Source organism: Vombatus ursinus, unplaced genomic scaffold, assembly GCF_900497805.2.
Source record: "Vombatus ursinus unplaced genomic scaffold, bare-nosed wombat genome assembly UNPS02009205.1, whole genome shotgun sequence".
NCBI lineage: Eukaryota > Metazoa > Chordata > Mammalia > Diprotodontia > Vombatidae > Vombatus > Vombatus ursinus.
In genome coordinates this window covers 33,032,954-33,059,901 of record NW_020948983.1, presented here as the reverse complement: position 1 = coordinate 33,059,901, position 26,948 = coordinate 33,032,954, and the positions used below count along the sequence as shown (strand labels likewise).

Here is a 26,948-nt window from a genome sequence, read left to right as displayed (position 1 = left end):
GAGACCTGGAATTTCTCCTCATGCATAACTGTTACCTGTTAGGACAGAGAAGTTTCAATCGCAATCAGGAACCACTGCTACAGAGCCCCAGATGAACAGCTTCCAGGAGGGAGTGTAAGCTCTTAGGATAGTATCATAAATCTGGATCCACGCATATGTCCTAAGGTTAAAGTGAGCCTCTTCAGAATACTGAAGGGAGTTGCCTTTTATCAGCCCTAAGATTGTTTTCCTTCTGGAGTCCAGACCACTGGGTCATACTATGAGTCTAGAAAATGTGTATAGAGCCCAAGGAAATGGTGGAAATAAAGCAAAGATAGAGTAGTTCATGATGTCCTTTGTCCCTTTTGTTTTTTGCATTCATTTTAGGAAATGAAACAAAGGTTTTTGTCTTGATATGAATAGTTACCTGGAATGATTATGTAGGAACTAATGACCCTTTTATCCACATCTGTGGAGACCTAGACAAAATATAATTTAGTCTTATTTGGAGATTTACTGGAGGACACTGACGGGGCAGGGGTGGGAGGCAGAGGGAAGGGAATGGATTGAAGATTTTAAGTTTTAGGAGCTAGGTAGGTGGTATTGTGGATAGAGCCAGACAAGGTTTTAGGAAGACTTGAATTAAAATCCTGTCTCAGTCACTTATTGGCTATATGCCACTAGGCAAGTCACTCAGTCTCTCTCTTAGTCTCAGTTTCCTCATCTCTAAAATGAAGATACTAATAATAATACCTACCACACTGGGTTCTTGTAAGGATCAAATTAGATAATATATGTAAAGTGCTTTGCAAACCTTAATGCACTGTATAATTGTTAGCAATTATATTATTACGTGTTTTTTTTTTTGGGGGGGGGGCGTTGCTCCTAGATTGAACACAGCTGTGAAAACTCAAAGTTTGTCCTGCCAGTTCATGGTTTACATGATCCCCTAAGGAGACTATCTCAACTTCTTCTGGAGCAGAGAGGTTTCTGCATAGAGCTTTTTTTCTTTTGCAGCTAGTACATTTCCATCACAAAGGATAAGGGAAAGAACAAGTGATGAAACCCCATATGTGATATGGTAACGGAATAATTCACTGGAATATTTGACCAAGTTTTCCTAGTGAAGTCAGCAGCTCTTTTAATCTCTCACTTCAGATTTTGGATTCCATATCTAACCGAGTCTTGTTATATTCTGGGCATGCTGAAATGTAACACAATGTAACAAGGTAGGATGTGTTGAATGAGTCTTTATGTAGCATGAAAAGGTCCCTGAGCTATCTCATTTTTGTTATTTACATTCCCTGGGAGGGTTATGTGGCTTGTGGGCTCGGCAGAGATAAATGGTTAGGTTAGAGTCTCTGGCATCATCCTAGCATTCAAGAAAGTCTCTGCCTGCCTCAGAGTTTTAGGTTTGAGTTCAGATGGAAGAGACTTATCCCCACCATAACTGACTTAGGAGTGCTCGTATGCTTCCCGATATCTCTTGCAGGTCAAAGGAAGTGATGATCTGCTGAGTTCCTGTATCTGGCTAGACTGGGAAAAGAGTAGTTGTACAAAGAGGGAGAAGAACACCAGCAGGGCCTGAATCAAGGCTGTATTAACAGACATAGTGCTCGACTAAGATTAGGGGTGAGGTTTGTGAGAGAGAGAGAGAGCTGCTAATATCTGCCTGCAGTTTCCCTGATGCTAGCCCACGCTATTGTTCTTTTCTCCCTAGTGATAATCACTTTTGTTTCCATTGAAATTTGGCTGGAATATTGTATTATTACACCATATATATTAGGTATCTTTTTTTCCACAGGTGTGTGTTTTTATTTTCCAATATGTTGTAATATATGAAAATTTACAGAAAAATCTGTCTTGTTGACCATGGATGAGGAAATTCAAATGAATGTGGTCATATTTATGCAAAATCTAAATTTATTATCTCAGTCCCAGTTAAATCACTTCCTCTTGGTTATCTGAGAATTGCCCAGGAATAGATTTGCTGAAGTTTTTTTTTTCTTTTCATTTACCACCCATTAGCTCAGCAAATTTGTTTGTAGTTTAGAAGCAGCAGACTGCAAAATAAGAAGACTCGATTGTCCTTTCCAGAGAAACACAGGTTTTGAATACTTTAAAATTGGAATTTAAAAAAAAATCTTCTCATGAATTAATACTTTATATTAACAAATCTCATTATCTTTTTATTCTCTCTGTCAGGGTGTCCACACTCTAGTCCAATAGACCACAATAATCTTTTTCTATTAACTAGGGAGAAATATTTTTATTTAGGGTACTGAGATGGGTGCTAACAAGGCAAAGGTCCTTTCAAACGCAGTACAGATTAGTTAACTTCTTGCAGGGAACTCTTTCTCCCATAGAGCAAATGCACCTCCAGTTCTAGTCTGTCCTCTCATTTTATAAATTTAAGAATGTAGTAAGGGAAGTGCAGCTAGATGGTGCAATAGGGTCTGGAGTCAGGAAAACTCATCTTTCTGAATTCAAATCTGGCCTCAGAACCTTATTAGGTATGTGACCCTGGACAAATCACTTAACCCTATTGCCTCAGTTTCCTCATCTATAAAATAAGCTAGAGAAGGATATGACAAACCACTTCAGCATATCTGCCAAGAAAATCCCAAATGGGGTCACAAAGAGTCAGACACAACTGAAAAACAACTGAACAACAACAAAGTGAGAAGGGGCCAGAGTGTGGGTGAATCACTGTTGCCCATCATCAGTATCAGAAACAAAATGAAAATAGACCAGATCTTTAAAATACATACTTTTCATGGATATATTAGCTTGATGGAATAGTTGGTGGTCAGCAATCAGGTACCAATTACGGTGTTTTGGAAATTGCTGGACAAAAAACATGCAGTTAAAATGCAAAAGATGTTGATTGACATGTGCATAGAATTAGGTGGAAATAAGTCATCAAAATCTGAGCTTATTAGGCGTGAAATGGCAGCCCCATTCAGCACAGCCAGTTCTGAGTCTCCTTTTCATGCACCCAGTATTGTGCTTCAGGCCACACTTATCAAAGTTACCAGTATATTGCTCCCACGCTGAACTGGCCCATTGCCGTACTCAGAGGAGGGGTTTTAATTAGCCCTCAGAGGCACATGGGAAAGCAGAGTTCCTCCACTGGGATCCTTTTGATAGGGAGGTTTCTAACAGATGGAAAATTCCGCCTAACTGACTGTGGCATCAGAAGACCTGAGTTCAGGTCTTGTCACTGAGACTCCATGTGCGACTTGGGCAACTCACACCCTCTCTCAGTCTCAGTCTCTTTCCTAAAATGAGGGAGTTAGACTGTAGGGCCTCTAAGGTCCCTTCTCCTTCGATGATTCTACGATTCTTTCAGGTTTGCCTTGAACAAAGTGGGATTAAAGAGAGTCAGGAGGTCATGTTGTGGGAGTAGTTTACTCTTGGGGATAAGAAATGTTAGCAGAAAACAGAACTTAAGGAATGAGCTCGTGATTATCATGTAGTGGGGTCAGTATAGGATCTAAGCTTGTTAAGCCTATTTGATGCTTACTAGTATATACTGCTATTTTTAAGTATAACCTCTGAAATGTTATATTAATATTACAAGCACAGAACACTATATAGCAGGTCATGGGAACTTATTTCAAATGTTCATTTCTATGTCAAGTGTTCCTTTCCATTTCAAACTTTCCTTGTAGTTGTGGGCTGGAGGGCTTTTTTTGCCTCAAAATAAAAACAAAAGCAAAAAATGGAATTCAGTGTTCCTCTGAGAGGATTTTTATCTACTAGATAATTTCAAATTCTTCAAGAGTCTGTTTCCAAGCCACCTGTCTGCTGCACCATGCCTATACTTTCTTTTGGGTCATTGGGATTCCATTGTTGTTGTTCAGTCCTATCTGACTCTTCGTAACTGCATTTAGAGTTTTCTTGGCAAAGATACTAGAGTGGTTTGCCATTTCCCTCTCCTGCTCATTTTACAGATGAGGAAACTAAGGCAAACAGGGTGAAATGACTTGCCCAAGGTCATACAACTGGTAAGTGTCTGAGTCTGGATTTGAATTCAGGTCTTCCTGACTCTACACCTGATGCTCTATCCACTGTGCCATCTGGCTGCCCCCTGGGATTCTCTAACAGGGAGGAAAGTTTTGTTGGAAGCTCCTCATCTTTTCTTCCATCACTGCCTTCCCTGCTCAACAACATTTCCTATTCCATGGATCATAAAAGTTAGAGTAAATTAAAAAAAAAACATATCAAGAAAAGGCAGGAATCCAGGCTACATATTTCTAGGTCTGTAGGAGGACAGTGACTGTTTATTAGAATCATGGCAGGAGTGGGGTGGGAGAGCATCTAATCTTGGTTCTACCACTAGCTAGCTTAGGTGGGTGGCCCTGGACATATTACTTTAGGCCTCTCTGCTTTGGTTTCATTATCTGTAAAATGATGGGGGTGCATCTCTAAGGTCCCTTCCAGCTCAAAATCTATGATGTCATATATCTTATGATCATTAAGTTTCTTCTGGCTCTGACGAGCTATGAATTTGTTATTTGGCAACCGGAATGAAAGGCTGTAGTTAAGAGATAGGCTTAAGAGTCCTTGAGATACTAAGTAATTATGGTCAGTACTTAGTAATGCCAAGTAAGAACTGGCCCAAGAAACTCAGAACAGCTGCCAATGGAAACTATTTGGAAACCTGAATCACCTGCCTCTGTTTTTGTGACAGAATTAATCATGACTGCAAAGCCTGAGAAGAAGGCCTAGAATATAGTAGAATATAGTAATATAGTAGAATATAGTAATAGTATAATATAGAAGAGAGTAATAGTATAGTATAGAATATAGTAATAGTAAAGTATAGAATAGAATATGGTAATAGTATAGACTATAGTCTAATTGATTTCAAGAGGGTTGCTGTTGATTTTTGTCCAACTCTTTGTAACTCCATTTGGGGTTTTCTTAGTAAAGATAATGGAGTGGTTTGCCGTTTCTTTTTCCAGTTATTTTGCAGATGAGGAAACTGAGGCAAACAGGGTGAAATGACTTGCCCAGGGTCACACAGCTAGTAAGTCTCTGAGGCCAGATTTGAACTCACGAAGATGAGTCTTCCTTACTCCAGGCCCAAAACTCTATCCATGGCACCACCTAGGTAGTCAATGGTATGACTAAGCCCACAGGTATTGTCTATGCCTGATTATCCAGTTCAGGGAGATTACCCAATTCAGGGGATGATTATCCATGCTCTTCTGTTTACTCCTTTTGCCTCTGCTACCTGATTTCCAACCATTTCACTGTTCATTAATAGTTTCATTAGAAGATGGGAGACTGAAGGTAAAAAGAGATGACACATCAGGTAAGTTTGTTTCTTGTTAGCACCTCTGTTAAGAAACAACAAAACAAAACAAAATAAAAACAGCTCAGAGGGAGGTGGAAACCATTGGCTAAAATCTAAAATGAGGTTTTTATGGATTTCAATTTTCTCTGTTATCCCTGTTCCACATTGCCATTGATAATCATAAAATTTCAAAGCTGGAAGTGACCGTAGAGATTATCTAATAATAATAACTCACATTTATATCGGGCTTTAAGGTTTATAAAGTGCTTTCTTTACAACAACTCTTTGAGATAGGTGGTATAAGCATTTACAGAGAGGGGTTATATTTTTTTTTTGTTTTTTGGCTTTTACACAGGGTTAAAGATATTACTTTCAAAGATATTAAAAAAAAAACCCAGAAGTACAAATTTTCTCCCAACATATGGCACACATATTCTCCTATACAACTTTGGTCCTTAGGAAGAGTAGGCTTACACAGCACAGTTTCTACCCAGCATTTGTCCCATTGAGTTCACATACACACTTGGCCAGGGTACTAGATGAGTCGGCTGTCCCGGGGCTGGCTCCTGAAGGTCATTCCTCTGGGGCTAGATGTTGAACTGGATGGCTGCAAAATCTGGCATGGACTCTATTCTTGGACTTGCTGGTGGTTCACTCTCCTGACCTTTGGAAGCTAACAAGGTCATTGCCATCTTAGTCTTCTTCACCTAGGAAAAACTGACTCAAAAGTAGTAGTAGAAGAAGTAACAACAGGGACATATCTGACAGGCCACACTGTATAGGTCCAAATAAGGAGATGGCCATTCCTCTTCACTTGAACTTGCCAGGTTGAAAAAAGGTCAGACCAAGCCTTTTTATCCCAAGCTGACCAAACCCAGTGCCTTATGCCCTGGAGTGGCTTGTTAAATGGTTTTTGAGTTGAATTGAATAGAATTATTTCCATTCCACAAATAAGGAAATAGATGTTCAGAAAGTCTAAATACTTTCCATAAGATTCCTGCAAATAGCAAGTAACAGAGCTGGGACAGAGGACAGAGCTGGGTCTAAGTCCAAAACATCTTCCCCACTATTCTAAGGTCTCCAAACCTCTTATTTCATAGATAGGTTAGTTGAAGGCCAGAAAGCTTAAAGTCAAAATTCCAATTAATATCTGAGTAAGATTTTGAATCTCATTTCCATTCAAAGGCTATTTTTGTTATTTTGTCTGTCGGGCAGCAAGATCAATTGCAGGAAGGCTGTACTAATGCTATCTCAAAAATTAATAAGACTAATAACTAGCAATTATAAAACATCTATTATGTGCCTGACGCTGTTCTAAGTGCTTTTACAAATATCACCTCATTTGATCCTCACAACAACCTTGGGAGATAGGAATCTTTATCCCCATTTTACTGTTGAGGAAAGTGAGGCAAACAGAGTTAAATGATTTGCCCAAGGTAATACAGCTAGTAAGTGTCTGAGACTGAATTTGAACTAGAATCTTCCTGACTCGAGGTCCAACTGTCAATCCACTTCGAGTACACGACATTTGTGGTGGGGGTTTGGGAAATTTAACCTGGAGTATGAATATCATCATATGGGGAAATGTTCTAATATGGTTATAATACTTTTCCTTTTTCCTCATCATTCCTTTTCATCTACAGAATAATGTGTGGCAGGTAATAGTAAAAAGAAAATGGAATTAGGGATGTTTATGTACAGATGCATATGACTTACATAAAGGAAACCATTATAAGTCAAGGCATTCTATTGCAGGATCTGACATGTGTTCTGTCACTTTGAGTTAGTCACAAACATTCTAGACCTTCATTTCCTCATCTCAAAATGTAGAGCTTAATTATTGACCTATCCACTTCAGAGGATGGTCATGTGGCTCACCCAAGATATTGAATATAGGTGTGTTTTGGTTAAATGTAAGGCACTATACAAATACAAAGAATAATTATTATTGCATGCAGGGCTGTGCACATGCAAATACATATGTATACTCACACACATTCTAACATATTACTCTTACTAGCCTGCCAAATTTTCTCAGCTGGTTTAAAAATGCTAGGGAAACTCTTAGACAGAAAATTTCCCTTCTTGGACTGGTTAATTCTAGTGCCAAAACAAATGAACTGAGACAACGACAGGGTTAGAGGAGTGTGTGGTATCTGATCTGTCAGCCCTCTTAGAGTTACCCTCCCCATCCTGTACATGCCTTAGATGCTGTAATATAGCCATCAACACAGCACATACTTTGAGTTCACCAATTCTGAAGCACAATATCTCTCTAGATATTAGGCAGCAATGTGGTACAGTGAATAGAGTGTTAGAACTAGAGTAAGGAAGACCTGAATTAAAATCCAGTTTCAGATACTAGCTGTGTAACCTTGGATAAGTCACTTAACCACTCTCTGTCACAGTTTCCTCAACTGTAAAATGGAGAAAATGATAGCACCTCCCTCCTAGAGTAGTTGTGAGGATCACAGGAGGTAATAGTTATAAAGTGCTTAGCACAGTGCCTAAAACATAGTATGCACTTAATAAATGCTTATTTCTGTCCTTCCTACTAAGTCTAAAGGTAATGTTAGGGTCCAAATTTTATGCTCATAGGAAGGATGCAGATATGCTGCTCGAACAATCACAGAACCTCAGAGTTGAAAGGCACCTCAGTGGCATCTTGTCCAAATCTGAACAAGAATTTTTGAAAATATCGCTAAGTGATCATTTAGTTTCACTGGACAACCTGTGATGAGGAGTGAGCCACTGTCTTCCAAGTCTCCCCATTCCACTTTGGACAGCTCTAGTTAGGAAGTTTTTTGTTATATTAAACCTAAATGTGGAGCCCTGAAGTATTTACCCACTGTTCATAATTCTGCCCTTTGGGGCTAAACAAAATAAGATCTAATTACTCTTTTACATGCCAGTTCTTCAAATGATGATGGTGATAACTAGCTTTTACACAATACTTTGCCAAGAACTTTACAAATGTTATCTTATTTGATCCTCACAAAAAACCTGGGAGGTAGGTGACATTATGATCCTTATTTTATAGATGAGGGAATTGAGACAAACCAGTTAAGTGACTTAAATAGGGTCATGTAGCTATCTATAACAACTTTTCTTCAGTTTTAACATTTCTAGTTCTTTTAACCAATAATTATATCAGATGTGCCTCAGTCCACTCATTATCCTGCTTACTTTCCTCTTGACATTCTCTATTTGGTCAAAGTCCTCCCTCAAAAGTGGTTGCAGAAAGGAACACAGTATTCCAAGGCAGAGAACAGTCAAATTATCTACCCTCTTCTCCCCCTGCCTACACACACACACACACCCACACACACATTCTGAGCAGCATTTGCTCCAGTATTGTGAGGGACTGTCTGATGTTGGCAGCTACCAGGTTGAGCGCTGTGGCAAGAGTAGGGTAGGATCTGGGTATTTTGGAAGTCGAGGCAGGGGCTGTGGTAGGCAGAGTCGTGGTGAACTGGGATGGGCTGGATACGGAGAAGCCCTGAGGCAGTGGGCAGTGCTATGTGAGATAAGCTGGGTGCAAGGAAGTAGCCGGAGCTTGAGCTCCTGAGGCAAGGGGCGGTGCCACATGGGAGTGGGACGGCAGAGGACTGAGTTCCCTTTGCTTAGTCCCCTCCCTATATGCAACGTCATCCCCAGATGCCTCTTGTGACCTTCCTGACTTCCTGGGTCCCTTTGTGCAGCACTGACCCAGACCCCTCCTCCCAGTGTCTGAGTCTGACTTCCTAGGTCACATACTCTGTCTATGCGCTAATCCCAGATGCCTCCTCCCTGTATCTGGTCCTAGCCTCCTACATCACTCCCTCCCCCTTGGTATGCTAAACTCAGATAGCCCCTTCCGGTATCTGACCCTACAATCATTGGCTAGTAAGCGGGCTGGGGAGGAGATGCTAGGTAGGTATTTAGGAACAAGCGTGGTCAGATCACGCGCTCTCTCTCCTGGCTCCTGCCCTGTTGCTCTGGCCTTGCTGCTTGGGCTTGCTATGATGGCTTGCTGTGATGGCCTCTGAATAAAGCTCTGGTGTTGGCGCCTCCCGATGGCTCTTCTCTGTGTGTTTATCCGGTTGAGGACCGAAGACTCGGAAGTGAGTATGACTCTGGTAGCGTGCTCCTTATAGGAGGAGAGGGTACCGGCGTCCGGCCGGCAGAAGGTTGGTGTGCGGCCAGTACACAGTATAGTCTAGAATCACATTAGCTTTTTTTTTGCCTACCATTTTTATTGTTCATTCATCTTGAACTGGATGTCTACTAAACATCTCAAACTCAGGATGTCCAAAACAGAATATAATATCTTTCTTCCTAAACCATCCTTCACCCTTTACCTTATTTATGACTGTAGAGGGCAGCACCATCCTCCCAGTCATTCAGGCTGGCAATTTAGAGTCATCCAGGACTCATTATCTCTTACCACTCCCCCGCCTCTCCAAATGTCCAAGTTGTTGCCAAGGCCTACCTATTTCATCTTTGAAACATCTCTTGAATACATTCTCTTCTCTCCTCTGACACTGCTACCTCTCTAATGCAGGTCCTCATCACCTCACACCTTGATTACTGCAAAGGGTGGGTCTGCCTGCCTCAAGTCTCTCCCCATTCCAATCCAATCTCCATTCAGCCACTAAAGTGATTTTCCTAAAATACAGGTCTGTTCATGTCATTCCACCCTCCCCTCAACACAATCAATACACTCCCCTGGCTTCTTATTGCCTTCAGGAGAAAATACAAAACACTCTTTAACATTCAAAGCCCTTCATAACCTAACTCCATCCTATCTTTCCAGCGATCTCTCACCTTATTTCCCAAAATGTAGTCTTCAATCCAGTCACACTGATCTCTTAGCTGTTCCATAAAAAGAACACTCCATCTCTTGGCTCCTGGCATTCTCCCTAACTTACCCCCAGGCTTGAACATTCTACCCCCTCCACTCTGATCACTGACTTTCCTGGGTTCCTGTAAGCCTCAGCTAAAATTCTACCTTCTATAGGAAGCCTTCCCTTCTTAATTCTAGTACTTTCTTTCTTCTATTTCCAATTTCTTCTGTATATAGCTTGCTTTGTATATATTTATTTGCATGTTTTCTCTTCCGTTAGATTGTAAAATCCTTGAGAGGAGGAACTGTCTTATGGTTCTTTTTGTATCTAAAATGCCTAGCACAGTGCCTGACACATAACAGGTACTTAATATTTATTGATCATAGTAGAATTGTTGTTTGATTAAGAATTATCCCCTTACCTGTTGTTGTGAATCAGGTCCTTCCATTTCCCTTTAATTTTCTCATCATATAATTTTGTGTATGATATTTGAAACTCTGATATTTGGCATATATTGGAGGATACTTATCTAAAACTAATTTCTGACCATCTTCTTTCTGGATTTCCCAGACGTTCTTGGTAAATACACAATTATTCCTCTAGTAATTGGGTGACATATTAGAGATGAAACCATTTCAGCTCTTTTTTTTTCTTATGCTTGATACTCATTAACTATGAATTAATCAATGGACATTTAGTAAGTGCCTACTATTGAAAGATACCGTGCTATTATCCTAGAGATATAAAGACAAAAAAAATTAAAGTTATTTCTCTTAAGAAGCTTACATTCTATTAGGATGAGTGAATCATCCATGTGTTGTAATATGCAGTACACATATATACAAAATAAATACAAGGTAGTTAGTGATAGAGAGAATTAACTGGGCCACCAGGAAAGACTCTGTTAAGAAGGTGGTACTTGAACTGGATCTTGAAGGAAGTACACCCCAGAATTTTGCTAGGAGTAAAAGTCATATTTATACGCCTACATGTTGTAGCCTCTACTATTTTCCCTTTTGTGAAAATTAGGAAACATTTATCCATTTCCAGCCCTAGAGTATCTCTTCTATTTTCTAAGGTCATTCCACATATTATAATGTGTAGTGTTACTCAATACATGGCAGATTTTGTAAAACCTTGGGATGGTGACTTGAACTCAGCAAAGACATTTAGATACTCTCTTGCCATTTCCTCACTTATTTGTTAATCATTTTTGTTCTGTCTTAGTCCAAAGACCATTTTTGGCAAAAATAAAATAAAATAAACAAAATAAGAGTTGAATAGTTCTTTTTTCACACTATCATCTGTTATCCTCATCCACCCACCCTAAGCAGCAGTCTTACTCATTTTTGGATCCTTTTCTCTTCTCCAAACTAGCTTAAAACACTTTTTTGTTGTTTTTTGCATTCATAGGTAGCTCTAGCTCATTCTAACCTTTAGCCCTCCTGAAAATATTAGCACAAGTCTACTATGTTTTTACATTCATTCTCCATTACTTTTTTTTTAAGGCAATTGGGGTTAAGTGATTTGCCCAGGGTCACACAGGAGTGTCAAGTGTTTGGTCTGAGGCGGGATTTGAACTCAGGTCCTCCTGACTTCAGGGCCGGTGCTCTATCCACTGCACCACCTAGCTGCCCCTCCATTACTTCTTCTATTTCTATCATCTATACATATCTTTAAAAAAACCTGCATTGGTTGACGAGTTCACTGGCTGTCTACATTAGTCTCTTTAGACAACTCCCTCATTTCTTCCTCTGTGGAAAAACTTTTCTTTTTGGAATATACGTTATCCCACTTGGGTCAACTTTTCCTATAGGATTTAAGGCTAAGGTAACTCATCTATCTTCAAAACAAACAAACAAACAAACAAAAAAAAAACCCCAAAACCTTTGAAATTCATTCTTCTTTAATCTAGACTGCTTCCCAACTATACTTGATTTTTCTCTCCTCTAACATGAATTCTAAGATGGAATGGAAATTTCCCTTCTGTGTAACTGTAATATTTTCATTTGTGGATCCAGAATATAATTTCTATTTGTTTCTGTCACCTTTTCAAAGATAAAAGGCAAGCCAATAATATAAAAAAATTTAGCAACTACTCAGATAGCTGGATACAAGTCCTATGTGCCTCCTCTGTCATGCTTCCATGACAGGTATGTGTTTTTTCTGCAGTCTTCTCTCCATTTTCTTCTTCTAGCCAGGTGATCTACCATAGGGCTTCAGTCCCATAGCAATACCATTTATATTTCTTTCTTTATTGGTCTTCATTCAAATGGTCTCCATTATGTTTTCTCACTGAAACTCCTGAATTTTCTCACAAAGTTTTGTTACTTAATCCAGTGTGATACAGTTGAATACATGACTGATGTTTATAAGTGGAGCCTTGTTTGCCACTAGGCTGGTCAAATTATTTTGACTTCAGGCTGTGGTTGCATCTATTGCTTTCTTGTTCTTGTTCAGCTCTAGGTAGAACTCTTTATAGCTCCTTCAACCTTGACTAGTGACAGTATAGTATGATGGAAAGAGAATTATATTTGGAGGCAGGCAACCTAGGTTGTATTTCTGGCTACTCTGATTATTATCTACGTGATTATGGTCAAGTCATTTGATTTCCTACATCTCAGTTCCTTTAAAATGAGGATGATTATATTTTTAGTAGCTCATTATTGTGAGGAACGTGATGAAGAAATAGTGTGGAACTGTGAAAAGTCTTGGAAGTCGGGACAGAGTTTGAGTTTCAGTTCTAAGTTTCGTTACTGTGACTGTGAAGCCTTGGACAAGTCAACCAATTCCTCTGACCCTATTTCCGCAAATGTATGTAATGGGTCTCTGCTGCATGCATAGACCTCATGAGCTTGCTAGGTTGATGCAGCCTCTCTGGGTCGAGGAAGCTGGGAAGATGGCTTCTGTGAGAATCACGGTGACATGTAAGGGAAGAAACTTGAAGAAATTTGGAACATGTGTAGACATTTTATAACTCATTCTGGTTGGCTAATAGTGAGGTGAAGGAGAGACTGATTAGCTTTAAAGGCATTCAAAAAGGCCCCTCAGTTTTAGCTACTTCCTATTTCGTCTCATTTGTATCTTTTGCTCATGGTATCTGATGAAGGGTGTGGAATGTCTAAACTTGGGTGTTTTGAAAATCTAGGAGTTAGCCATAGCAATATGGGGGTTGGAGTCTAGGCTAGGTATTATAGAAAGGAAGAATAAATCCATCCTTGGGAGGATCTTTGGGACCAAGGCCATTAAAAACTGAGGCAAGGATTCTTGAAATACCACATAAAGACATCATCTTGGTAAAACCATTGCTCTGTAGGAACTGAGCTAAGTTATGAGTTATCTCTTCGCTTTCCCCAGTCTTCCACTGAGGTGGTATATGGATACAATACCCTGCAGTAATTGGGAGAAATGCTTATACTTTTTTTTCTTTGATATTTTTGAAATAAATATCCCTTGGTAAAAACCAATTGATATTAAATGGTTAAATTGAACTAGAGGGCTGGTCACAGGCACCTCAAAATGGATGAAACATAGATTGTAGGGACTTAAATCAATGACAGTAGAGAAGAGAACCACACCAATTTCTCAGGGTACTCCTATGACACCTCACAAAATGATGAAGCAGGCTTAGCTTTGGAAGAGAGGGCCAGAGCAAAAACACTACATGTAAAATGGGCATAAAACTATTTGTGATAACTACATTCAAGATTACGCTGAAGAAAACACTTATCAACTTCAAAGTGTTAGAGAAATGTGAATTATTGTTATTAAATAAATGACAATATTACCTACTGTAGTTGGTTACTCTCCTGGACTCCTCTGTAGCAACACATGAACAAGTCTCCCTCTTCCTATACTTCCTCCCTTAGTCTGGGTTAAGTTTTAACATCAGCCATTGTCATTGTCTGACCTCTCACTACTTGGTCCATTTTCTTTTCTGTTTCTTCCAGTCCATGCTTAAATAATCTCTTCCAACCATTGTTACCCTATCTGTCCCTTGTAGTGTTCATTCCTGGTAGTTAATTTTCCTTTCTGATCCTCTTCTTCCTTCTCTCTATTTCTTTCTCCACTACTCAAATACAGGAAACTGGTTCCTAGTATTGTTTTCTTGTTTCTTATCAATGAAATACTGATGTGCTATGAATTATGCAATCCTAAAACCAAAACCATTTTAATATAATTAAGATAGCTTTTGGTTTACAGAGGAAAGGAGCACTCATGTAGTTTGGAGAAAAGTGTATTTCATAATACCATCTCTCAAATTTTAATTAAAATTTCCCTAGACTGTAACTTAATCTATTTGAAGAATTTCCTTAAATTTCTGTGCCTGGGTTTTTATTTGCTTATTAAAGGTTTACTACCATTGACACCAAGATTAAAGAACGAAGTTGCGGTCTACCTTGTAGACTTTTTTAGTCACTAGGATATATTTAGTTAATTTTAGCTGATATTACCTTACCTTCAGCAGTGATAGGAGCTGTTAAAGCTGTAGTTGTCAATTACCAAAAAAAAAAAAAAGAACACATTTTATTTGTGTTGTGTGCTATTTATAGCTGTTGTCCATTATGGGTTCTCAGGAGCCCCATTTGCCACTACAACTGTACGGTCCCATAAGTTTAACTCAGCATTGTGACTGCAAAACTGTCTTAAATCACAAGAAGGAGAGAGAAGAAAATCATCTGAAATGAAAAAAATGCAGCTTGTCTTTGTGACAAACTACCATTCTTTGCCGTTCACTGTTTCAGAACGTTCAAAACTGTACACATCGTTTTGCAGTGTATTTACAGTGAAACAAAATATAAATCTGACCCTCTGAAGAAGCGACAAGAATGCTGTTGATATCTTTGCAACGGCTTGAGTTTGGCTTATTGACTAATGTACCATTGTGCAAGGCATACCAGGCAATATCAACTCACTGGCTTAGACAATGGGAATATTCATTCTGGGTCTTAAATTTATAAGAGCTTATGTTATTTTTTATTTCTTCTTGTTGGGAACATTGTTGTTCAATATGCTGCAAATGAACAAAGTTTAAACACCACAATGAAACTGATATGGAATTATGGAACTGAAAATAGGCCACTGATTGGGTTCAGATTCATCAAGCTACTTTCTTTCTCAACAGACTTTTTATTGGAGTTCCAATACAGCTTTCTTTAGAAAGAATGAAATATGGCTGGGAGCAGGCAATATAGTGAGAACCGCCTACCTCTAGTTAATTTCAACTCTGCTCAGCTAGTTAACTATAGATGTGTTTCTCCCACAGTGTTTCATAAAGAACATAGAAAAGGTAGCAAACTCTAATCCGAAAAACTCATTTATGGAATAGGAAGATTTTTGTTTTTTCCTGATTCTATCCAACTTGTTGCATTTTTCCATAGAATCAGTTGCAGGGATATGATTCCAGAGATCTTAAAAAAAAAGAAAAAAAGAAAACAACAGCAATAATTCATTGCTTTATCTTCTTCATTTCCAAAGGGGATGACCCAGTTTTGTTTGTGTGTTTTTACTGTTGGGGAAGTGATGGTAGAAAGAATAGGATGAACTACATGATTTTTGTCTGGCACAGGGTTAACTGAGGATAAGAACCCCATAAAATTCTGCCTCTGACTGCTATGGTTAGTGCAAAAGAAAAGTGTGGTGGTGAAGAGAAGTGCTGTTTTAAATTTGGAACACAAAGAACCTCCAGAGTCACATTTCATTCACATTTATAGCACACTTGAGAGATGGATAAAGTTGTTGATTATTATCCCAAATTTGCAGATGAGGCAACTGAGCTACACGAAGCTGTCATGAGTGACACAACAGTCCCCAAACAAATCAGCATCAATCCAGAAGCATAATTTGGGTATTCCTAGCTCCCAGACTGATCTTTGATCCACACGCCTAAAGATAAGCCCATGCATGGATGTGATTGGATATATTGTATATACAGATGTAGGTAAAAGTAATAATTTATTCACAACTGTGTCAGGAATACTGACATTATGATTAATGTCATAGAATTTTACAGGTTGAAAGGGTCCTTAAATAATATTAATCCAACTCCATCATTTCACAGGTAAGAAAATTGAGAACCAAAGAAGTCAAGGTCATACACCTTGTTAAGTTATAGTCAAATTTCAAGCCAATCTCAGGCCAATTGGCTTCCATTCTGGTGTTCTTTCCACTACAGCATGCTTCTACTTCGTTTGTGTCACTGAGCAGCTTTCCTCTTGTACCATCAGGTTGAACTATTTGGATGGGTGGTTAAATTCAATGCAAACTCAACTATTGTTTGCCTGATTGATATCTAACCAGTCTGTCCCAGGCTATCACACCAGATTATGCTTTACATCTAGCTGTCCGTCCCAATCATTTTGTCATCTATCCTTGTTGTGCTACCCCTGGACCAGATGCCTGAATAAATATCCCAAGTATGTATGTATATGTGTGTTGGGGACAGAGGGCAGAGGGAGTAACCCTGGGGGGAAGTAATCTTTTGTTAAGATTCTAGGCTGAGTTATTTTGATTGGTTAATGACTGAGTACAAATTCAATGCATTCTATCTATCTAGCCAGTGTCCACTCTGGACCCTCACATTAGATCACTCTTCACATCCCATTGTCTTCCTCATCTGTCTTGTAGTTTTACCCTGCTGCTTCATGTGGATACCCTGCCACTCTTCACCTACTTGTTCTGTGCCCAGCAAGTACATGGATACTATCATACTGCTGTTGCTCTTGAAAAGATAGAAAGGGCAGTTACCCTAAGGGAGAATCAACTCACCATGCCTCTGATGCCTTAGACACTCCTTTCTCTAGCCACCACTCCCATATATATATATATATATTGTCTTCTCTAATTAGAATGGAAACACCTCAAAAACAGGAAGTACCTCTCTTCTTCTTTTTCTTTTCCTTCTCCTCCTCCTTCTCTTTCTCCTTCTCCTCTTCATCCTTCTTTTTCTTCAGCTGTTAGCACAGTGCTTGGCACACAGTAAGCATTCAATAAATTCTTTTCCTTCCTTTCATTCACTCATTCATTCATCACCAAGAAATTTTAATGTTTCCTGATTAAAAATACTTTTGGTGTCTTTACGTAGAGTAAGAGACATAGGCTCCATATTTATCCAGCTTACACCTTAAGACAGAAAAGCCATATGGTACAGGTTCATATTTATTCATGTTCTGAGAGTTATTACTCATATCACTTTGCACTCCAATCTATCCTCTGCACAGCCACCAAAATGAATTTTCTAAATCAAAGATCTGACCTTGCCGCAAACACTTCTCAATTAGGTATGGTAACTCCATATTATCTCTAGAATCACATATAAAATTCTCTTTTTGGGATCTAAAATTCTTCACACCCTGGCTCCATTTTTCCTTTCTGACAATAGTACATATCTTTCTCCTTTATTCACTTAATGCTTCAGGAGTATTGACTTTTTCTTTTTCTTTTTTTTTCCTTTGTGAAACATACTATCTGTCTCTAAATCTTTGTGATGACTGCCCCCCATGGCCTTCCTTCTTTTACTTCTTAGAATTCCTGATTCACTTCAAGACTTAACTTGTTAACTTCTCTATGATAGTTCCTATCCCAGCTCCATCCAAGATTATTACCTGCTTTGTATATGTTTAGTACATTTCTGAATATCAACATGTTGATTCTCTCACTAGAATATAAATTCTTTGAGGGCAGGTACTGTCTCTTATCTTATATCCTGAGCTTTTAACATAGTGCAGTGCATAGTAGGTGCTTAATAGATCCAAATGAATATAGGCAAAAAGACCTTTGCCTTTGGAAGTTAAATAGATATTTCACCTGCCTTTTTAGGCCAGTGGGATATGAGAAAGAACTCTATTCTATTATCACACCAGTATAATCTTTATTCCCGTACTATGATGTGTAATGATGATGATGGTACAGGAAATGATAGAAACTGAGCAACACACCATGGCAAGCTGTAAAAATTTAGTTTTTAAAACCCTTCTAACCTCATTTTTACCTTTTCTTTCTTACATATTAGTCCCCTCTATGCACTCTACAATCCACTGACTCTGTCCTCCTTGGTATTCCTCAAACAAGAAACTCAATCTGCTAACTCCATTAATTTTCTTTGGTTATCATCCATGCCTGGAATTCTCTCCCTCTTCATTTCTGCTTCCTGACTTTCCTGGTTTCCTTCAACTCCCAGATAAACTCCCACCTTCTAAAAGAAGCCTTTTCTGATTTTCTTTTATGTTAATGTTTTCCCTCTATTAATTATCTCCAATTTATCTTGTCTATAGCTTGTCTGGACGTGTTTGCATGTTGTCCCCCCATTAGAATGTATAATCCTTGAGAGCAGGGACTATTTGTTGGATTTATTTTTAGTGCTTAGCATAGAACCCATCACATAGCAGGTGCTTGTTTATTAACTTGGACTGTCAAATAGCTAGCAAGAAGTGACTTGGTAGTTAGAATTATACAACAGATGCTTGTTATCATAAACTAACAGATGAAAAATTCCTGTACTACAAATAAAGATCTTAAAGAATCCTTGAGAGATAGAAAAATTTTGCTAGAATTGTACCATTATTACATAGAGCTGTTACCTAATAGCTTTGTTATAACATTCATCCAGAAAAACAAATTGAGAATATTTTAAATATATATATATACACACACACATATAATCATACTAAGTACTCCTAATCTCTAATCTGTATGGAATGAAGAACTTTCAAAATGCAAAGATCTAGGAAAAGAAATCAAAATCATTAGTGAACATGATATGGCATATAACAACATCCCTGTTCTCTGTGTTACTATCCTAAATGTTCTTTCAATGAAGCCTATGGAAGATGTGCTTAAATCTGAAGACTTTTATTCATTTACAAAGAGAAATTATTTAAATCTACCTGGGCAATAGCCTATAAAACATTAAATAAAAATAGCTAACATTTTGTAATAGCTAACATTTATAAAGCACTTACTAAATGCCAGGCATTACCCTAAGTACTGTGTAATTATTATGTTATTTTGTCCTCATAACAACTTTGGGACATAAGTGCTATTATTATCCCTATTTTACAGATGAGAAAATTGAGGCAAACAGAGTTGAAATGACTTACCCAGGGTCACACAGCTAGTAAGTGACTGGAGTTGGATTTGAACTCAGGTCTTGCTGACTCCAGGCCCAGTGCTCTATTTACTATACCACCTAGCTGCCCAGCAATAACAGGATAGTGACCCATGCCAAGACTATTTTTTTTCAGCTGAATTCCTCTCGAAAAAAAGAGATTGAGAAAGAATATAATAAAAATAATAACTCATGTCCATAGGCACCTAGGTAAATAATGCTGGACTTGGAGTCAGGAAGTCCTGAGTTGGAATTCTGCCTCAGATACTTTCTAAATGTGTGACTTTGTGTAAGTCACATAGCTTCACACATTCTTGGTTTTCTCTTTTGTAAAATGGTGATAATAATAACTCCTGCCTTTCAAAAATGAAATAATATATGTAAAATGATTTGTAAACCTTAAAGTACTGTCTACATGCTAGTTATTATGATATTAAGTTAACAATAATATTAATAAGGTACTTTTTAACATCAGCAAATGCTGTTGCATGCATCATTTTATGTTAAGTACTTCATGGCCTATAAAAATTAGTTTATTTTCTTGTCTTGTTATTTTGGCTGCTGGATAAGAAGACAGATTCTTATTCTCTGCTTTCATACACAGGCAATTCTTATACTAGATATTGTCCTGGATACTGATTTCTACCTTATTTTAAATCTCTATTGGCCATGGGACTGGGTATAGATAAAAAATATATACATGAAAGGCCATGTGGCACAATAGAAAGAATATGAGAGAATCTATAGCCCTGGGTTGAAAGAGGCCCAACCAGGCTCTGCCAAGGATTATTTAGAAGAGGGCAGGCAAATCACAACTACCCTGGAAAGATAACTGGCTCTGGAATCAGATGATATAAGTTCAAATCCCATTTCTGATAATACCTGAGTGACATTGGTTCCTTGCTTTACCTCTCTTTTCTTAGTTTCCTCACATATAAAATGAGGGGTGGTACTAGATGACATCTAAGGTCCATTCTAGCTTTATAATTCTATGATCTGAAAAATCCTGGGTTTCTCTGTCTTGAGAATTGTTGTACAATCTGCCTTTCCTCTTGTGAGGAAAGCAACTTGCTCACCTTCAAGTGTTCTTTGTACGTGCTAGTATTATGTAAATCAGATATGTTTTTAGGAATTGTCTATCTGTACACATCTCCATCACAGCCATAGTTGTAATATTGGGGCCCTAGAAACCAAGACATTTTAGATTATTTACCTGTATCTATCTCTCTGTCTGTCTGTCTGTCTATCTATCTATCTATCTCTATGTGTCTGTTATCTATGTATCTGTCCATCAATTCATTTATTCATCCGTTTATTCATTTTATTTTCAGGACAACGTCCCTATCAGGTGATTGTGGCCCGAGTTCATCCAGGAGAGAGCAATGCTAGCTGGGTAATGAAGGGGACCTTGGAGTTCCTGGTAAGCAGTGACCCCATCGCTGGGCTCTTGAGGGAAAGCTTCATTTTCAAGATTATCCCGATGCTGAACCCAGATGGTGTCATCAATGGCAAGTAAGTCAGACACCTTTCCCTGTGCAGTTTGTATGTCACCATGGTAACATCTCACTGGATCCATCTTTCAGACCTGTCTTGACTGACCCTACATACTCATGGCTGAGAATATACTCAACTGGGCCTATGGCAATATTCTTGATCTATCTCAAATAGCATATGGGATTCAGGCACATCTATGCTAGGTTTATGATGTCTCAGAGAATGATAATGTATAATTTCCCTGATTTCCATTTTATTATATTCAGTTCAGTGACATCACATTTGTGCCTTCTCTGTTGATGTAGTCAGTCCTGCAGATGCATTATTCTCCTTTCTGAGTAATAGGATATTATATAGAAGAGGTATAAGACAGCTCCTCTCCTCATCCTATCCAAAAATGTCCCCTAAACACAAATGAAAAAAGATTATATCTAGACTTTTGATACTCATTTTTAACAATGACACTTCCTCTGCAGGCTCTTTTGATTAGAAGTCAGTATTGCCTTTGTGTCGTCTGAGAACAGTGGTCAAATGATAGAAGTCATACATTAAGGCAGCAGCATTAGCAAGATTATATTGGACACATCTTTTTCATGGTCTGGCCTCCTAGACAACACAGATTCATTTCATGTGGCTGCTGAAGTGGGTCCTTCTCAATAGAGAGGCTTACTTGTCATAATTACACTAACTCTGCTTTACATAGTGAACAGTGCTTTTGAGTGCCACTCATTGAGTTTACTGACTAAATGCTCATGTATTTGAGAGTATTCAGTCTGCATTTCTAGTAAATATTCCTATTCTGCATAAGAAGAGTATAAGTCCTACTCCAGTACCTCATCATGGTATCCTAGGTTCTGAAAGGCTATGCTAGTAGAGGGCAAGCTCTATAAGGCTATTATATAAGCCTGGTCGATAGAGTGTGATCTGAGATATTTGGGGAGGGTCATTGACCAAATTGGTTACAAGTTGATGAATACTAGAGACATAACATCTGTTGAAGATTACATGTTAATGGAATGATTAACCACACTAATATAATCATTGATAATTGAAGTACTGACATTAAGAATAGAAGGATGGACATGTATGTGTGAGATAATTGTATTGGATGTTAAAGTGGTGGTGGGGGAAGAGTTTTAGTTCTATCTTAATTTTAGAATGTCAAAATAATTTTGTTGAATTATGATAAAATTCATAGTTACTTTCATAATTTATCAGAATCATAAATCCATAGATTTTTAAGCTGAGAGTGACCTTAGGGATCATCATTTTCAACCCTCTTATTTAATAGATGAATAAACTGAGAACTAGAGAAATTAAGGGGCTTATGCAAGGTTCCACAACTAGTTAATGAAGGAGTAAGAGTGAACAGTGGTCCCCCACTCTCAGCTGAGTGCTTTTTTTTCTACTGACTGTGCATGAGCACCAATATTATTGGGTATATTAGAATGTGAGAAAATGTGTGTGACATTGGTTGTGCATTGCAATACACTGTATTTATAAAGCATCTTTTCTCATAGAGTTCAAATATTATTCACTCCTCCATTAGTATCACAACAGACTTGGGAAGGAGGATACTAGGAATGCAATCCTTATAGGACAGGTAGGAAAATAAGGACACTACTGGATGTGTGACTTTCCAAGGAATTTGGCCAAAGCTACTTGGTATGACTTTAACAGAGCCTAATCCAATGTTTAATCCAGTAGATTTTTTCCCCCTCATGAATGCAGATAAGAAAGGAGATGAGGTGGAGGAATGAGTATAGCATAACTGGGCAGTGAACAGACTTCTCCTCGGATCATATCACTTTGGAAGCATTAAAAACTTACAGGTCCCCAAACTGAGCTGTGAAAGCAGTGGAACATAAAAAGACAGAAACTAAGGCTAGACGTCCCCTGAGAAGCAAACAGAGCCCAATACTAGCATAAAATCTGAAGTCAATAAGTTGGCTGGGGAAATGAACAAACAACAACAACAACAACCAACAAGGAAAAGCTCCTATGGTGACAAGGATGCTCAAGACACAAACTGAGAAGACAACTACAAGCACAGACTCGAAAAAAATACAAACCTAAGAAAAACTTTTGGAAGAGTTAAAGAATTTTTTTTAGAAAGCAAAAAAAAAAAAAAAAAACCAACCCAATTTAAACAAGAGTGGTAGAGACTATTTAGGAAATAAATAGGAGCTATGCAAAAAAATATGAAAAAGGAATTAATAGCTTTGTTAAAGAGGTTTTGTGGGCAGCTCTATTAAAGAGATTAAAGATGGTCCAATGAATAAAGTAAGGGTCTGGAGTCAGGAAGACTCATCTTCCTGAGTTCAAATCTGGCTTCAGATACTAGCAGAAGCAGTTAGGTGGTACAGTTGATAGAGCACCAAACCTGGTGTCAGGAGGACCTGAGTGCAAATCCAGCCTCAGACACCTCCTAGCTGTGTGGCCCTGGGCAAGTCACTTAACCTCTGATAGTCTGACAAAAAGATCCATTGGATCCACCGGAGAAGGAAATGGTAATGGTTCAGTATCTTTTCCAAGAAAACCCCAAAATGGCATCATGAAGAGTGACTAAAAGCATGTGACTAAAACATGATTAAAAATGACTGAAAAACAACAAAAACAAAAGAAGTACAAAACAACACTGAAGAAAATAACTCCTTAAAATTTAGAATTGGACAAATGGCAAAAGAGGTACAAAACCTCACAGAATAAAATAACTCCTTAAAAGTTAAGTTTGGTCAAGTGGAAGATAGTGACTCCACCAGACATCAAGAAACAATAAAACAAAGTGAAAAGACTGACAAAATAGAAGATAATGTGAAATATCTCATAGGAAAAATAACTGAACTGGAAAATACATTGGGGAGAGATAATTTAAGAATCAAAGAACTACCTGAAAACTACAAACAAAAAATGGAGTCTAGACATCATATTTTAAGAAATTATAAAGGACACTTGTCCAGATATCTTAGAAATGAAGGGCCAAGTAGAAATTGAAAAAAAAAATCCACCGATTACCACCTGAAAGAAATCCTAATCTAAAAGCTCCCGGGAAAATAGAGCCAAAATCCAGAACTCCCATGTCAAGGAGAAAATACTGTAAGGATCAGGAAAGAAAGAATTCAAGTACCATGGAACCATAGTTGGGATCACATGAGATTTAGCACCTATAACAACAAGGGAGTTGAGAGCTTAAATTACAATATTCCAGAACCAAAGGAGTTAGGATTACACCCAAGAATAACCTATCCAGCAAAACTGAGTATAATCCTACAGAGGAAAAAAAATGATATTTAATGAAATAAAAGAATTTTAAGCATTCGTAGTGGAAGAAACAGAGATGAAAGGAAAAATTTGACATTCAAACATGAGATACAGGAGAAGTATAACAAGGAGCAAGAAATTGTAAAGGACTACACAAGTTAAATTGTTTATATTCTTATATGAGGAGATGATGCATCTAACTCCTCAGAACTTCATCACTAACAGGGTTCTGAGGAGTCTACTAAGACAGAGTGCCTTGGTATTAGTCTATTATGTTGGGATTATCTCAAAAGAAGAATAGAAATGTGAGAAAGGGGATTTACTGGGAGAGAAAGGGAAGGAGAGAAAGAATAGGGAAACTATCTCACAGATAGTATGCAGCAAATTGTTATTACTCTCTCCTCTATTATGCAATAGGGGACCAGGATGGAGGAGACCAGGATGGAGGGGACCAGGCAACACTTAAATCTCATTTCCATCTGAATTGGTTCAAAGAGGGAAGAATACACACACTCACACACAATTGGATAGAGAAATTCATCCTGTCCAACAGAGAAGGAGTTGTGAAAGTGGTTAAGAGAAATGGGTGGTAGTAGTGGAGGGGAAGATAAGAGGGAGAGTAGATTAAGGAAGACAGGGGTCAGAAGCAAAACATATTTTTGAGGAAGGGACAGGGCAACAAGAGAATACTAAATATTAGAGAATAGGATGGAGGGAAATAAAGTTATCAATCATAACTGAATGTGAATGGAATGAACTTATGCATAAATGGAAGAGGATAGCAGAAAGGATTAGAAACTACACTCCAAAGTTTTTCTATAAGAAACACACTTGAAACAGAGGCACATGTAGTTTAAATAACAAACTGGAATAGACTCTATTATACTTCAGCTGATGTTAAAAAAATAAGGGTTACAATCATTATCTCAGATTAGGAAAAAATAGACCCAAATAAAAGAGATAAACAAAGAAACAACATTTTGCTAGAAGGCATAATAAATGCTGATTTAGTATCAATACTTTACCGAATGGCATAGAATCCAAATTCTTGAAATAAAAGTCAAGTGAATTACAGGAAGAAAGAGTAAAATTATAATAGTGGGGGACCTCAATTTATCTCTCTCAGATCTAGATAAATTTAATCAGAAAAATAAACAACAAAGAAATTAAAGAAATGAATAGGATTTTAGCAAAGTTAGATATACTAGACCTCTGAAAAAATTGAATGGGAATAGAAAGTAGTATTCCTATTTCTTAGCTGTGCATGGCACCTTCACAAAAACTGACCATGTATTGGGGCATAAAAACCTCACAAACATGCAGAAAAACAGAAATATTAAATTTTTTTCTGACCATAATGCAATAAAATTATATTCAACTAAAGACCTTTGAAGCATAGATTAAAATTAAATGGAAACTAAATAGCCTAATCCTAAAGAAAGAGTGGGTCAAAGAACAAGTTATAGAACAATCAATAATTTAATTAAAGAAAATGGTAACAATGAGACAACATACCATAATTTCTGGATTGCAGCCAAAGTAGTACTTGGGGAAAATTTTATATCTCTAAATGCATACATCACTAAAAGAGAGCAAGAACATAGCAACAAATTGGGCATGCACCAAAAAAACCTTGGAAAAAATGAATTAAACACAAAATAGAAATCCTGAAAACCATAGGAAAAATTATTAAAATTGAAAGTAAAAAAAGAAGTAATAAATAAAACTCAGTTTTTTAAAAATATAAAATAGATAAACTTTTGGTTAATTTGATTAAAAAATAAAGAAGAAAACCAAATTACCGGTATCAAAAATGAAAATAGTGAAATTATAACTGAGAAAGGTGTAATAAAAGCAATTATTAGGAATTAAATTTCAACAATACATCACGAAAGTTATACACTATATACACCAGGAATGCAGAGCTGATTCAACATTAGGAAAACTATGAGCATAATTGACCATATCAATAGCAAAAAACATCAAAGAATAAAAAAACATACGATTTCTTTAATAGATGCAGGAAAAGCTTTTGACAAAATACAACACTTCTTCCTGTTAAAAACACTAGAAAGCATGGGAATAAACAGAGCTTTCCTTAAAATGACAAGTAGTATCTATCTAAAAGCAAGAACAAGAATTATACATAATGGGGATGAGCCAGAAGCCTTTCCACTAATATCAAATGTGAAGCAAGGCTATCCATTATCACTGTTATGATTCAGTATAGCATTAGAAATACTAGCTGTAGCAATAAGACAAGTAAAAAGAATTGAAGGAATAAGCATAGGTAATGAGGAAACAAAACTATTGCTTTTTGCAAATGATATGATTATTTACTTAGAGAACCCTAGAGAGTCAACTAAAACACCAGTTTGAACAATTAACAATGTCAGCAATGTTGCAGCATATAGAACAAACCCACATAAATCATCAGCATTTCTATTTATTTCCAGCAAATCCCAGGAGGAAGAGACAGAAAAAGAAATTCCATTTAAAATAACTAGAGATAATATAAAATACTTGAGATTCTGCCTGCCAACACATACACACACACACACACACAGAAATTTTATGAAAACAATTACAAAACATTTCACATAAATAAAGACAGAATTAAATACCTGGAGAAATATTAGTTACTTATAGGTAGTCTAAGCCAATATAATAAAAATGACAATAATACCTAAATTATATTTACTTACTTATTCAGGGCTATAAACTACCAAAGAATTATTTTATAGAGCTAGAAAAAAGAATAACAACATTCATCTGGAACAGAAGGATAAGAATGTCAAAAGCATTCATGAAAAAACATGTGAAGGAAGGGGGCCTAGTAGGAATAGGTCTCAAACTATACTATATAACTTTAATCATCAAAAACAATTTGGCACTAAATAAGAAATAGAGTGCTTGATCAATGGAACAGATTAAGTCCACAATATACAGAAGAAGCTAATGATCACAGTAACTTAGT

The 26,948-nt window shown here is 37.5% G+C and overlaps 1 protein-coding gene across 1 annotated transcript in view; it reads left to right on the top strand.

The window, feature by feature from the left end:
- AGBL1 (ATP/GTP binding protein like 1) overlaps window positions 1–26,948 on the top strand; it is an 868,369-nt gene that overhangs the window by 258,807 nt on the left and 582,614 nt on the right. Inside the window, 1 exon segment of the mRNA XM_027851980.1 lies at window positions 20,548–20,728. Within this exon segment, the coding sequence (XP_027707781.1) occupies window positions 20,548–20,728 (181 nt within the window).